This window comes from Salmo salar, chromosome ssa01 (genome assembly GCF_905237065.1).
Source record: "Salmo salar chromosome ssa01, Ssal_v3.1, whole genome shotgun sequence".
Classification (NCBI taxonomy): domain Eukaryota; kingdom Metazoa; phylum Chordata; class Actinopteri; order Salmoniformes; family Salmonidae; genus Salmo; species Salmo salar.
The window spans coordinates 156,097,982-156,113,959 of record NC_059442.1 but is presented as its reverse complement, the minus strand read 5'-3'; the positions used below and the strand labels follow the sequence as shown (position 1 = coordinate 156,113,959).

The window sequence follows — 15,978 nt, the reverse complement described above, 5'->3', positions numbered from 1 at the left end:
TTGTTTATTTTTCCAACGGATAGAGTTACAGTATCCCACCACACCGGAACAGAATCCTGCACCTCTCAGCTTTGGACTGTTTCGTTCCGTAACCTATTTGCCAAGGTCCGGTACCTCTCGTGGCATGACAAATAATTGTAACGGTTTTCAATGTAAACAAGTATAATTAAAGCAAGTTAATTAAAAGCAAGTTATAGTTAATTGAAATTGACTCCTCTGTAATTCTCCTACACCTTAAATAACGTAATGTGAAAACGTGCCTGACATTCTAAGAATTAATTCGGGTTGGGCCGGCCCGGGATTAGCCTATGGTTTGCGCAACATTGTAGTTTATATAGACCAAAGCTGCTACTCTGTTATTATCAACGCATAGTCACTTTATTAACTCTACCTACATGTACATATTACCTCAAACAATTCCGAATAATACACCAGGAGTAGTGCTATAATTTAGCCACAGAGTATCAAATCTTATTTAAGTTTTTTTTAAGTAGCCCAATCACAAGGCATGCCTACAGCCGGGCACGCAGACGCAAATCTGTGAACACTATGCAACCAGCACTTTTTAAAAGAGATGGGATTTACCCTCAACGCAGGGGTTTCCAGGATTATCGCAAATAGTTTTAGAGACTGGGGGACAGGGTCTGGTAGTGCTCTAGTTCTCCCTGTCAGAATAAGCAACAGAGGACTTGGAAAGCATATCAACTCCTGTAGAAATGGCACTATGGTTATTGTGAATAGCCTAATTTATGTTCCTTTAACTCCGCTTTCTAGTCACTTTATACAAACTGTCACCTCCTACCATTCTGATAGATTGGAGACTGTCAGAAAACATGGTTGTAACCTTAATACATTTGGTTATTATTCCATTGGTTACCTCAAGGCAGATGCCCCAGGCATCACACTCATTGAATATGGCGCTTTTAAATGTTAGAGCAATCACTAGTAAAACCTTTCTCGTGAATGACCTCATTACTGAGTGCAAAGTTGACTGCATGTTTCTCACTGAAACATGGCTGTCATCAGACCATAGTGCCGCTCTTTTCATACTCTATCAGAAAAGGGAAAAGGGTTGGGGGAAAGCCTCTATTTTAACTAATGCTCTCAGCTGTATGGACATTTTGTTTGGCGACTTTGGGTTTAGGACCTATTTAACCGGTCGAGTTTGTCACCCTTGTTGAACATACCTCACAAGAAAACACATCACGTGGCGTTCCACAAGGTTTGATTTTGGGTCTGGTATTGTTCAGTTTATATGTTAACCCTTTGGCAGTGTTATCAGAAAGCACAGCATTGATTTTCACTGCTACGCAGACAATACAAAACGTTACATTTGTGTCACCAGAGGATTTTAGCTCCACGGATAAATTATGACTGTATTTGTGATTTAAATACTTGGATGGCTCACAACTTCCTCCAGATAAATCAAGACAAGACCAAGGTACTTATTGTGGGAGCCAAACCGCTGAGAATCTAGCCGCACATTTTCATTCACGGGCAATAAAGATAACTATTTTAGATTCTGAACTTAATTTTGAATCACACATTAAGAATGTAACCAAAATAGCTTTTTACCACGGTGCAGTAATTTCTCTCAGGCTGATAGTCATGCTTTTATTACAAGAAGGCTTGACTGCAATGCTCTCCTGTCTGGTCTAACCACGAAAGCTATTGGTCAACTGCAAAACATACAAAATGCGGAGTACAGGTACTGATCGGGTACATTACACCAGTTTCAAGGTCTCTGCACTGGCTGCCTGTGAGTTCTAGAATACATTAAGATTCTCATACTGATTTTTAAAATCAATCCACAATTGTGCACCCCAAAACATGTCAGACAACTTAAAAGCATATGTACCCAGTAGTTCCCTCAGGCACTGACCTTTTAACTATCCCAAAGCCTAGGACAAAGAGGCAGCCTTTAGTTATGCCCCCAGGCTCTGGAATAGCCTGTCAGAGTACCTGAGGGGGGCCAAAACTGTGGGCATGATCTTACATCATTTCAGCTGTTTAGGCATTCAGTGTGTCATATTTGTTTTTAATTAGACAAGTCAGTTAAGAACAAATTGTTATTTACAATGACGGCCTACCCCGTGCCAATTGTGCGTCACCCTATGGGACTCCCAATCACAGCCGGATGTGATACAGCCTGGATTCGAACCAGGGACTGTAGTGACACCTCTTGCACTGAGATGCAGTGCCTTAGACCGCTGCACTACTGGGGAGAAGCTGTTGTTTTTCCCAGTAAAGCGTATTCTGTTGCAGTCCATGTCTGAAATGTGCTGTATAAATACAGCTTGATTTGATAAATCACATTTCTGAACACGCGACCAATAAAATGATTTGACGTAGAACCTAAATGTTAACCCATAACATATTGTTCCCCAGCTTTTGCACTTGCAATGGCAGGATTGTGGATTTGATTACCAGGACCACCCATACTTAAATGTATGCATGACTAAAGTCAATTTGGATAAAAGTCTGCTAAATGGCATATTTTATAATCTCACCACACACACACACACACAACTATAAAAAAGTACTTATCCATACCATTTCCATGGCCGTTAGAGGCTGTCAACCAATGATTAAAGCAGTGGCATGGTAATGAATGCTTGCACTAAATTGGAGCAAATGTGCAAGTAGACAGAAAAACTTGTTTTTAAAAAAGAAGGGGGGGGTAGGATAAGTAAAAAATTTTAAAAAAAAAGAATTATTCAATTGGGATTGGTGAACCCCACAGTTCACACTTATCTGTTGTGGAAAGAATTAATGGATGATTCATGTTATACTGAGAAAAAAACCCAGACGACTCAAAACTATCAACAGCACATTTATTTAAACAAGTAAATCCAAAGTGTGTCTAGGACGAGCTGGAGGCAGCCACTGCAGCACGCTTAGGCTTTGGGGTGGTCCCTTCCCGGAACCCGTTCCTGAAAAGGATGGGGAAAGAAAACAAGACAAGTGAAGCTTGCTTTAGTAAAGATGTTAAAAATAAAAAAAATCACTGTGATATCATCAGTTCAGACATTTATTTTGTGACATCATTGGCAAGCTCATTTCCGCTAGCATTATTTCAAAGCAAGTTGTAACAGAGCAAACAGGCGAATAGCAGTGGCTTATTGGTCACAAACAGACTCGGACCGAGTCACATAAGTGTCAACAACCACAATTTAACTCACATTTTAGAACGGCCTGCATGTCTTTAGCATTTGATTAACTAAGGCCCTTGAGAGCCAGTCCTGCAGGTTTTCATTTCTCCACGGAGGGTTGAGTGTCTGCTGGTTCTCTCTCCACCCTAACTAATTAATCATTCAAGGTCACCAATTAAAGGAACTCCCCTCAACAGCAAAAAAACCTGCAGCCACCGCCCTCCGTGGAATGAGTTTGACACCCCTGCACTAATGTTAACGATTGGCTGGAGACAGGAATCAGGAGAAAACGCTTTGAAAGGGGAATAGTCATACTTGAACTTGTCCAATAAGAATGCCATTTTCAGACCCAAACATTTTACCATGTGCCCTACTGAACAACCTTGGTTTTCCAGGCAACGAAGAAAAAGGAAAATCATTTCAGCAGTACTGTGTACCGCTGGCTTTACATGAGTGTTCTGTTGATGTGCTCACCTGAATCTGCGGTAAACGACTCGCAGGTGTCTCAGGCGACCGGACCCAGTGGTGTTCCTCCTCTTGGCCTTAGCACTCCAGTTGTCTACAGAAAGGGACCCGTTAATAAACAAAAATTGTCACAAAGCAGGATCAAAGGTTTGAGGCAAACATTCCCAAATATCCTCACTCCTGTCAGACGTGGGGTCACACATTATGGAAAGATCTGTCAACCAATGAATGTGCATGCTTGGGGTCTCGTCTCAGTCACAAAGAAAGAATCACTGAAATTCATAAGTTCAGACATTTGTATTGAAAACATCATTGACAAGACACTGGGTAGTAAACATTAATTGTGTCATGCTGCACTGTGTCAAATATTCTAACAAGTCAACAAGGCAAGCAGTAAAAGACAATGCAGTAACAACCCTCATTATTCAACAAGTTGAGACAGAATGCCCACAGGTCTGACATCTTGGTTACAATATAGCAGTTTTTACAATAAATCAATTGATCGTTCAAGGAACGGCACTTACATCTTCTCTTGCGTTTCTCGGGATACCCACACTTCCCGCAGGACGACTTCTGCAGGTGGTAAGCCTTGGAGCCACAGCGACGGCACAGAGCGTGCGTCTTATTACGCCGCTTTCCGAAGGACGATGTACCCTTCGTCTGAAACACACAAGGTCCATAAGTTGCCAAAGATCTTTGTCATCCAGTGAGCATGCATGGAGATGTCGGGATCATGTCTCAGCCAACAAGTAAGAATCACTGAAATTCATATGTTCAGACATTTGTTTTGAAAACATCATTGACAAGATTGGTAATTATTTGCAGAGAATTAGTCATTTGCCGCACTGCCGACTGTATGTTAAGGTAATCAAGCTGGACTACGAACGTTTCTAGTCAAATTCCTGGCAACTTAGTGTAACCGGTGTGAAATGGCTGGCTAGTTAGCAGGGTGCGCGCTAATAGCGTTTCAATCGGTAACGTCACTCGCGCATAGACCTTGAAGTAGTTGTTCCCCTTGCTCTGCAAGGGCCGTGGACTTTGTGGAGCGATGGGTAACGATGCTTCGTGGGAGGCAGTTGTGTGCAGAGGGTCCCTGGTTCGAGGCGAGGAGACGGACGGAAACTTAACTGTTACATTAGTTCAATGTTTGCTTGAGGCAAGGTAGCTAACTTTAGCAATGCTTCCTTTGCTAGAAAGTTGACGTTAGCCATGTTGACTAGCGGTAGATAGCCATTGAGCTAACTAGAAATATACATTTAAGTCGTGTGAATAACGCATAGTAGAAAATTATTCACACCCGAAATAATGTGAGATTTAGTTGAAAGAGCACATTACTTTGCCGGTAGCAAGCTAACTAGCTGAATAGGCAAGATGGCAAGCAAACATTCAAGGTTTTTATACACCATCTAACGTTGCATCAAAAAGAATATCGATGAGAAACAATTATCTGTGATTACAAGTCGTAAATCACAACAATTTATGGTAAAATAAACAGATACAGAAATAGATGTTGTACGATACATCTCTGACTATTTTTCCACTCACCATTTTCTTCCTATGGGTGGGTGAAAAGAGACCGGAAAAGCCCTTGGTGTTGCATTAAATCCCAACCGAGGTTGTTCCGGTGTAACAGTAAAATAAGCCCCCTTAATTAGGACAAGCGTTTATTTCAACAAATAGCCGACAGAGTACTAAGGATGTAAACATTTTAATACACTACTCATGGCAAATCCGATCAATTTGTTTTGTTGTTCATGCCAGGTACGGACCATGTTTGAATACTTTAAAATGCATACTTCCTTCTTCGCTGTTACACACATCCAATCATGTTGAACCAGTGATTACTCCAAGGAAGGGAAGAGGAAGAGGGAAGGATATAATTTAAAAAGTATTCTATCTGGGCCACTTCTATAGCTTGCTTCTGAAATGGATATGAATTCACAGATTTCTTCCTTAGCCTATCAAGATAAGGAGTCCACAACGTTCGTCAATACAGAAGTCCTGCTTTGAAAGACTACAGAGGTGGAGTAGCATACAACACAAATAATCAATTTCAATCTGTCAATCAATGTCATTTTGTGATCATCATAGCTTATATAAAAGTTAAATTAATAAAAAATATTAATAACTGATATGTTTGCAACGTCAATTGCTTTTGAGTGTAATATATTTTTTGGCCACCAGATGTTGCCATTCAGCTGCTGGTGGCTAGGAGGGACAATGATCTAAAGCAGCTTCATCTCCTGTATGCTTTCCGTCATCTGAAACCAATTTAACTGTACAGTTTAAGGGCATTCCTGCTGGGTATCCGCCATATTGCTATTCACAGATTTGTAAAGAGAGGAGAGAGGAAAATGACAGGGATCCACTCTGGATAAATGGACATGGACTCACTGAATGAGCATGTGATGTGGACTGACTATCAGTTGAGTTTATGTTGTGAATTTAGTTTTTCAATGGCAAAACAGAATTATGTATATTTCTAACGTGTATATTGTGACAATATTTTCCCGAGATTTGTATAAACATTGCTGTCTGTCTCTGACATTTCCAACAATGTTTAAATATTCAGATTTGATCTCCAGCTGTCCCATAATAATGAACGTGTCGGGACGAGACAGAGAGGCAGGCAGGCAGGCAGTGTTTCTCAGCCAGTCAAAATCATGAATCATTTTTATGAATATACAGTGTGTGCGGAAAGTATTCAGATCCCTTGATTTTTTCCACATTTAGTTACGTTACAGCCTTATTCTAAAATTAATTGAATATTTTTTTACCCTCATAAACCTACACACATAATGACAAAGTGAAAACAGCTTTTTAGAAATGTATGCAAATTTATACAAAAATAAAAAACAGAAATACCTTATTTACATAAGTATTCAGACCCTTTGCTATGAGACTCGAAACTGAGCTCAGGGCTTTGAGTTTAGAGCTTTCCATTGATCATGATTGAGATGTTTCTACAACTTGATTGGAGTCCACCTGTGGTGAATTCAATTGATTGGACATGATTTGGAAAGGCACACACCTGTCTATATAAGGTCCCACAGTTGACAGTGCATGTCAGAGCAAAAACCAAGCAATGAGGTCGTAGGAATTGTCCATAGAGCGCAGAGACAGGATTGTGTCGAGGCACAGATCTGGGGAAGGGTACCAAAAAATGTCTACAGCCTTGAAGGTCCCCAAGAACACAGTGGCCTCCATCATTCTTAAGTGGAAGAAGTTTGGAACCACCAAGATTCTTCCTAGAGCTGGCCACCCGGCCAAACTGAGCAAACGGGGGAGAAGGGCCTTGGTCAAGGAGGTGACCAAGAACCCGATGGTCACTCTAACAGAGCTCAGGAGTTTCTCTGTTGAGATGGGAGAACATTCTAGAAGGACAACCATCTTTTCTGCACTCCACCAGTAAGGCCTTTATGGTAGAGTGGCCAGACAGAAGCCATTCCTCAGGAAAAAAAACATGACAGTCCGCTTGGAGTTTGCTAAATAGCACCTAAAGACTCTCAGACCATGAGAAACAAGATTCTCTGGTCTGATGAAACTAAGATTGAACTCTCTGGCCTGAATGCCAAACGTCACGCCTGGAGGAAACCTGTCAACATAACTACGGTGAAGCATGGTGGTGGCAGCATCATGCTGCAGGGATGTTTTTCAGTGGCAGGGACTGGGAGACTAGTCAGGATCAAGGGAAAGATGAATGGAGAAAAGTACAGAGAGATCCTTAATTAAAATCTGCTCCAGAGTGCTCAGGACCTCAGACTGGGGCGAAGATTTACCTTCCAACAGGACAACGACTGTAAGCACACAGCCAAAACAACGCAGCAGTGGCTTTGGGACGAGTCTCTGAATGTCCTTGAGTGGCCCAGCAAGAGCCCGGACTTGAACCTGATCGAACAGCTCTGGAGAGACCTGAATCGCGCCTCATTAGCTCATTGTTATGGATGTATCCAAATAAATGTCACTATAAAACAGCTTAAACTAATGCAAAGGCAGCTACTTTGTTGTTATTCTGGCTGTAAGTTAGCCGTAGTTGCCTAGCTAGCAAGCAAGTATGACAATGGAACATTTAGAATGAACAACTGGGTTGCGTCCATAGATACAGTGCAAAAAGATCGAATGTCTCTTACAACCAAACCGATAGAACAAACAACCAGCCGGCTTGGGTAGCAACTCTAGGTTTGTGTCGGTACTATATCTTGTGGAAGGATGAAATAGTATGAATAAATGAATCACATTTTTGATTAAAATACAGAAATCACATGTTGGTAACCCGTTGTATAAAAGTGATAATGCAGTCGAAGCCACTGTTTGGAGGATATATTTGCACAGTTAGCCGGCCTTGGACTTCGTGCCGGGCCTAACAACACCAGTGTCAATATATCCTCCAAACACTGGCTTCTCGGGCATTATCACTTCAATCAATTTTATCAGCAAGAAAAGGTATTTTGAGTGGTATAGTTGATGAAAGTAATTATTGTTGTATTTTCACACAAAACTCAGATTAGATGTATCGGGGTTAGTGCACCTACAACAAATCCTATGGTATTTTATATTGTTTTTAGACACATTCACATAGTGATATAAAATGTAACTTCTTCCTATAAAGTATCCCAGTACAACCAAGTTAATAACTTTGAGAAATATAAAAAGTCAAATTCATTCCTTTTGAATGATATTCATAAATAAATAAAACATTTGGTGAAATATTTGGTCAAATTAAAATATTTAGTTTGGGGCCTCCCGAGTGGCGCAGGGGTCTAAGGCACTGCAACGCAGTGTTGCGGTGTCACTACAGCCTGGGGTTTGATCCTGTGTCATTACCTGCCGTGTCATTACTGGCCGTGATCGGGAGTCCTATAGGGCGTCGCAAAATTGGCCCAGTGTCGTCTGGGTTAGAGGAGGGTCTGGCCGGGGGGGGGGGCTTCACTTGGCTCATCGCGCTCTAGCGACTCCTTGTGGCGGGCCGGACGCCTGCAGGCTGATCATCAGTTGAATAGTGTTTCCTCCGGCACATTGGTGCAGCTGGCTTCCGGGTTAAGTGAGCGAGTGTTAAGAAGTGCGGTTTGGCGTGTCATGTTTCGGAGGATGCATGACTTGACTTTCGCCTCTCCCGAGCCCGTTGGGGAGTTGCACTGATGATACGAGATGGTAATCACGAAATTGGGGAGAAAAAGTTGGTAAAAAAAGATAATAATAATCATTTGTTTATCAATTTTGTGTTTTCATCCAAATATTTGTTTCAAATAATTTTTCTGTTTTATTACCCGTATTTTTATGATCAAAGACTGTTACATTTAACCACACCTACTGGGTTAATTGTAACATTTCACCTCTGACACTTTTGGTTTGAATTGTAAACAACTGGTATGTCCCAGAAACGTAGTTACAGTGAGTAATGGTAGCTGAGATATGTATGTTGTCTGAATAAAATTTTTTTTAGAGTTTGATTAAAAACATTTTATACAAACAACATATGTGTCTTAGCTACCATTACTCACTGTAACTATGTTACATTTAGCCCCGGTCTACCCTAGCTCAATTTCTTTCCCTCCCTATTGCCTTTGTAAGTAGGCCTATGCTCGCAAATAGTCCTTGAATACCCTACTGAGAATATTCATCATTGATATTTAGGAATATGCCAATTCACTTTAAACCTCTTATTGGGAAAGAGGAAATACGTGTAGGCCTAGTGGTATGACATTTATATGGGGTGGGCCTACACACACAGTAAAAAAAACATGGGATAGAAGTGTTGAGGGAAAATGATTCGGGCCCAAAACACCAAAACTTCAACCTACAACCAAACACATAACCTAGTCTAAGCAAAAGAATGATGCAAGTGTGGATTTTACAGGATTCTTTTTTTGCCATTAAGGAGGCTATAGTCATTCTATAAGCTTTTTAAATGTTTTTTGTTTGTTTTATAAAATATAGACATTTGGAAATTAGAATGTCATTCCTTGTCAAAAGCCAGATTTTCCCTTTGTAAGGCCAATAGGATCTATTAGACATATAGGTGAAGACGGGTTTTTACTGGGCACTGATTTACTTGTGTGCCCATAGTGCCCAGTAAACACCCGTCTTCACTTGTACTGATCCCCATTAGCTGTTGCAAAAGCAGCAGCTACTCTTCCTAGAAGCATGGCATAATACAGAACATTGGTAGACAAGAACAGCTCAAGGACAGAACTACATACATTTTTTAAAAGGCACACGTAGCCTACATATCAATGCATACACACAAACTATCTGGGTCAAATAGGGGAGAAACGTTGTACCGTGAGGTGTTGCTTTATCTGTTTTTTGAAACCAGGTTTGCTGTTTATTTGAGCAATATGAGATAGAACGGAGTTCCACACAATAATGGCTCTATATTATACTGTACGCTTTCTTGAATTTGTTTTGGATTTGGGGACTGTGAAAAGACCCTTGGTGGTATGTCTGGTTTGGAAAGTGTTTTTCAGAGCTGTGTGTAAGTTGACTATGCAAACAATTTTGAATTTAACACATTAATGTTTCTTATAAAAAGAAGAAGTGATGCAATCAGTCTCTCCTCAACTCTTAGCCAAGAGAGGCTGATTACAATGAAGAGCAAGACGTGCCGCTCTGTTCTGGGCTAAACTAGGTCTTTCCTTGCAGCACTGGACCACATGGCTAGACAAAAATCAAGATTAGACAAAACTAGAGCCTGCAGAACTTGTTTTTTGGAGTGTGGTGTCATCTCTTTATTACGGACAGACCTGTCCCCATCTTTACAACCATTGAATCTATATGTTTTGACCATGACAGTTTACAATCTAAGGTAAGGCCAAGTCATTTAGTCTCCTCAACTTGTTCAAATCAAATTTCTAATCAAATTTATTTATAAAGCCCTTCTTACATCAGCTGATATCTCAAAGTGCTGTACAGAAACCCAGCCTAAAACCCCAAACAGCAAGAAATGCAGGTGTAGAAGCACGGTGGCTAGGAAAAACTCCCTAGAAAGGCCAGAACCTAGGAAGAAACCTAGAGAGGAACCAGGCTATGAGGGGTGGCCAGTCCTCTTCTGGCTGTGCCAGGTGGAGATTATAACAGAACATGGCCATGATGTTCAAATGTTCATACATGACCAGCATGGTCAAATAATAATAATCACAGTGGTTGTCGAGGGTGCAACAGGTCAGCACCTCAGGAGTAAATGTCAGTTGGCTTTTCATAGCCGATCATTCAGAGTAGCTCTACCGCTCCTGCTGTCTCTAGAGAGTTGAAAACAGCAGGTGTGGGACAGGTAGCACGTCCGGTGAACAGATCAGGGTTCCATAGCCGCAGGCAAAACAGTTGAAACTGGAGCAGCAGCACGGCCAGGTGGACTGGGGACAGCAAGGAATCATCAGGCCAGGTAGTCCTGAGGCATGGTCCTAGGGCTCAGGTCCTCCGAGAGAGAGAGAAAGAAAGAAAGAAAGAAAGAAAGAAAGAAAGAAAGAAAGAAAGAAAGAAAGAAAGAGAGAGAGAGAGAATTAGAGAGAGCATACTTAAATTCACAGAGGACACCGGATAAGACAGGAGAAATACTCCAGATATAACAGACTGACCCTAGCCCCCCGACACATAAACTACTGCAGCATAAATACTGGTGGCTGAGACAGGAGGGGTCGGGAGACACTGTGGCCCCATCCGACGATTCCCCCGGACAGGGCCAAACAGGCAGGATATAACCCCACCCACTTTGCCAAAGCACAGCCCCACACCACTAGAGGGATAATTTCAACCACCAACTTACCATCCTGAGACAAGGCCGAGTATAGCCCTCAAAGATCTCCGCCACAGCACAACCCAAGGGGGGGCGCCAACCCAGACAGGAAGATCACGTCAGTGACTCAACCCACTCAAGTGACGCGCCCCTCCTAGGGACGGCATGGAAGAGCACCAGTAAGCCAGTGACTCAGCCCCTGTAATAGGGTTAAAGGCAGAGAATCCCAGTGGAGAGAGGGGAACCGGGCCAGGCAGAGACAGCAAGGGCGCAGGGGCGGAAATCGCGGGGGGGACGGGGGGGACACGACCCCCCCATCCTGGGAAAAATATGATTTGTCCCCCCCAATATATCACTGAAACATAACTATGTAATTTAAATAATATTAATAATACGCAATGAAAGCAATTGTGCTGATTATAGACACTTAACAGCGCGTTTTTAAGTTTCAAAAGATTGCGACCCCCCCACCATTTTCCTCACAATGGTTTGATCCACTGGTAAGGTAACAGAGGGGTCGTAGCCACTGTCTGAAAGGCACTCAATGAACGTAACTGACGTGAGGTTAATCCAGTCAATCGCGCACACACACTAGCTGAATATGCACAGCTAGCGCGCAAATATTAACTATTAAGCTAGCTAGTACCTATTCCATTTATGTGGCCTCGTCAAAGATGGAATCTTTGCTATGGTTAATTTATTCCGAGATCAGCATGCAGATGACGTAAGTTAGTGCTTCAAAGTCCCTGTGATAAGGTTAGCGATAAACTGATTTAACCCAGGTAGCAAAGATTATAGCAAACACCACTGAAACTGAATTGGTGCTCGCTAGCTTTGCAAATTCAGCTATTGTTGGAAGCCAGCCAATATGAAACAAACTATTAAAATTACAAAAGGTTGCAGCATATGTTATGTAAATGGTGAACTCATACAGCTGTCAACTCTTGTCATTTTAATCCGTTTCACATTTGCTAGCTACCTTTTAGATCGAAGCCCAAATAGAATGATAAAAGATAAGATGATAGAAGCCCATCTCCTACTGTAAATAACCTACACACTGTGTGTGTGTGTAGCCAGCCAGCCAGGTAAAAAAATGGCAGAAAAATAAAAGACGGACATCAGAGTATTTTTCACTACACCAAAACGCAAAGTAAGAATCCTAGTAGCCTAATATCTCAAAGACTAGTTGATAAAATGTTCATAAGAAAGAAATGAAATTCTAATGGAAATGTTTCACAATGATGTCATTAGGCAGAGCAGGCAACAGATTGCACACAGACAGCAGAGTTGGGGACAGATATGCAGGGACAGACTGGCATAGACAGGGAGTCTCAGGTAAGTTTGTTGAGTCTTTGTTTGGCAACATTATGAAAGGTTCTCCATTTTTTTACTTGTAAAATAGGAACATAATTGGAAAATGCCATGGATACCCCCACTCAACTTAAACTGGTGACTGAACTAAGATTTGTTAAAGGCAATGGTATTGCTGTTGTGAATAGTTGTGTAGTTTTGGGTACCGGTAGTTAGGAGTACGGCAAACACCTTATTTCTTTGGTTCCTCAATATACATTTACCATATTACAATGTAGGCTATGTGTTACAGCACTACTTTTGGTGTCCCCCTCAGGAATTGCTCTTGAGAAAATGTCATGTAATTGTCCCCCCCAAAGTTGATATCAGATTTTCGCCCCTGCAAGGGCGGTTCGTTGCTCCAGTGCCTTTCCGTTCACCTTGAGACCGAGTCTGCATCTCTCACATGGGTAGGCAGACCATTCCATAACAATTGAGCTCTATAGGAGAAAACCCTGCCTCCAGCTGTTTGCTTAGAAATTCTAGGGACAGTTAGGAGGCCTGTGTCTTGTGACCGTAGCGTATGTGTAGGTATGTATGGTAGGACCAAATCAGAAAGATAGGTAGGAGCAAGCCCATGTAATGCTTTGTAGGTTAGCAGTAAAACCTTGAAATCAGCTCTTGCCTTAACAGGAAGCCAATGTAGAGAGGCTAGCACTGGAGTAATATGATCACATTTTTTGGTTCTAGTCAAGATTCTAGCAGCCGTGTTTAGCACTAACTGAAGTTTATTTAGTGCTTTATCCAGGTAGACGGAAAGTAGAGCATTGCAGTAGTCTAACCTAGAAGTGACCAAAGCATGGATTCATTTTTGTGCATCATTTTTGGACAGAAAGTTTCTGATTTTTGCAATGTTACGTAGATGGAAAAAAGCTGTGCTTGAAACATTCTTGATATGTTCATCAAAAGAGAGATCAGGGTCCAGAGTAACGCCGAGGTCCTTCACAGTTTTATTTGAGATAACTGTACAACCATCAAGATTAATTTTCAGAACAGAATATCTCTTTGTTTCTTGGGACCTAGAACAAGCATCTCTGTTTTGTCCGAGTTTAAAAGTAGAACATTTGCAGCCATCCACTTCCTTAAAGCCACACCATTCATTACCAGATTCAGCTGAGGTCTAGAACTTAGGGAATGATTTGTACTAAATACAATGCTCTTAGTTTTAGAGATGTTCAGGACCAGTTTATTACTGGCCACCAATTCCAAAACAGACTGGCACTCTTTGGTAAGGGTTTCAGTGACTTCATTAGCTGTGGTTGCTGATGCGTATATGGTTGAATTGTAAGCATACATGGACACACATGCTTTGTTTAATGCCAGTGGCAGGTCATTGGTAAAAATGGAAAAGAGTAGAGGGCCTAGAGAGCTGCCCTGTGGTACACCACACTTTAAATGTTTGACATTAGAGAAGCTTCCATTAAAGAAAAACCTTTGAGTTCTATTAGATAGATTGCCATATTGTGGATTCAGAGCTGAGGTTGAAAAGCCATAACACATATGTTTTTTCAACAACAGGTTACGGTTAATAATATCAAAGGCTGGACTGAAATCTAACAGTACAGCTCCCACAATCTTACTATTATCCATTTATTTCAACCAATCATCAGTAATTTGTGTCAGTGCAGTACATGACAGGGCAGGTTACAGGGAAGATTGAAAACAACAAACTGCAGGGATCTAGACAGCCACAAACCAGAGACAATCCACGGTCCCAGTCACAATGGCTAACTGCGTCGCGGGCTGCGTTCAAGCCCTCAAGGAAACCTGCTAGCTTGATATGCAGCTAGCAAGCCCAAATAGCTCCTCAGACCCATCCTTGGTTGGCAGGATCACTGGACAGAGACTAGCAGTCCCAGCAACTGATACCAACTGCGTCACGAGATCCAAACTAAAAAGTTAGCTAGCTACTAAGAACTTTCCAATACACTTTCAAAACAACAAACAAACTTTTTAAAAACAACAAAACCAAGCTCTTCCTCGTTCCGCGTTCAACCGGAAGTGAGTGAGAGGCCAAAGGTCTAGGAGTAGCTAATGATTGTCTGTTTGGAAATAAAGAGAGAGCGAGAGAGACAGACAGAGAGAGAGTATCAGCATCAGCATCTCTAGACCAGTCTGCTGTAATGGAAAGAAGCTGCAATTATCAGCATCACCAAACTGTGCGTCACGTCACGCCATTCTTGTTTGTCCCGATTTTGAAGAGAGCTCTTTCGTATATAGGCTAGGCTACTTCATTATTTTCGATCATGTTGTCTTAAGTATTTAACTGAGCTAGCCCATCCTCACGGTGTATGGAACACTGGTAAATGAGACTGGAATATCTGCGTCTTTCTTTTTCCCAACGCAGTTAAGCCAAACCAAACCCCGTTATTCAGAGGGGCGTTCTACAATGCTCCCATTGGCTAGCTAGCGTTGTCTCAATCACAGGCGTTCAGCGCAGAGACAGTGACCTTCCAAGGTAAGGATGGAAATGGTAATTTAACAATTAGCTGCCTACCGTAATGCAGGCCTATTATGATCATGTTTGTGTAACCGATGTGAAATGGCTAGCTAGTTAGCGGGGTGCGCACTAATAGCATTTCAATCGGTGACGTCACTCGCTCTGAGACCTTGAAGTAGTTGTTCCCCTTGCTCTGCAAGGGCCGTGGCTTTTGTGGAGCGATGGGTAACGATGCTTCGTGGGAGGCAGTTGTTGATGTGTGCAGAGGGTCCCTGGTTCAAGCCCAGGTAAGGTCGAGGAGAGGGACGGAAGCTATACTGTTACATTTGGTAACATTTGACCATGTATTTATTTTCAGAGTTTCAATGAGTTGTAAAAATATCTGAGAACTCTCTGAATTCCCTCAATTGAAGGTCAGCTAAATGAACCTAGGCTACTTAATGTTATTGGAAGTTGCTATATTATCATTAGTAGTCTATTATCAGGTAAAAGCATATGCTTATTATTAATAATTTCTCAAATATTTATTAGCTAATCATGGGCTCCCGAGTGGTGCAGTGGTTTAAGGCTGCATCACATCTGGCCGTGATTGAGAGTCCCATAGGGCTGCGCACAATTGGCCCAGCGTTGGCCGTCATTGTAAATAAGAATTTGTTCTTAACTGACTTGCCTGGTAAAATAAAATACAACTCATTCAGTCGAATACGCTATGCTACAGCCATTGAATCTGTCTTTGAGCGTTAAGGGACGGTAATGGCTAGCTCGGTCCACGTTATTAATATTGATCAGTGACTGAAATTTCGCGCTACGTGATATTCACTTCCGGACCTGGGGAGCGC

At 41.9% G+C, this 15,978-nt stretch overlaps 1 protein-coding gene and 3 non-coding genes across 4 annotated transcripts; all 4 read right to left on the bottom strand.

Annotated features, from left to right (window-relative positions):
- Window positions 1-2,821: 2,821 nt before the first annotated feature.
- On the bottom strand, window positions 2,822-5,195 carry rl37 (60S ribosomal protein L37). Its single transcript, NM_001141878.1, is given in 4 exon segments — window positions 2,822-2,933; window positions 3,627-3,711; window positions 4,142-4,277; window positions 5,163-5,195. Coding segments are annotated over 4 exon segments (294 nt in total). The 5' UTR covers window positions 5,166-5,195; the 3' UTR covers window positions 2,822-2,863.
- On the bottom strand, window positions 2,969-3,057 carry LOC123726833 (small nucleolar RNA SNORD72). Its single transcript, XR_006758988.1, has one exon. It is a non-coding gene; the product is annotated as a small nucleolar RNA SNORD72 (small nucleolar RNA).
- On the bottom strand, window positions 3,861-3,939 carry LOC123726832 (small nucleolar RNA SNORD72). The gene has a single exon (XR_006758987.1). It is a non-coding gene; the product is annotated as a small nucleolar RNA SNORD72 (small nucleolar RNA).
- Window positions 4,348-4,426, bottom strand: LOC123726831 (small nucleolar RNA SNORD72). Its single transcript, XR_006758986.1, has one exon. It is a non-coding gene; the product is annotated as a small nucleolar RNA SNORD72 (small nucleolar RNA).
- Window positions 5,196-15,978: the final 10,783 nt, after the last annotated feature.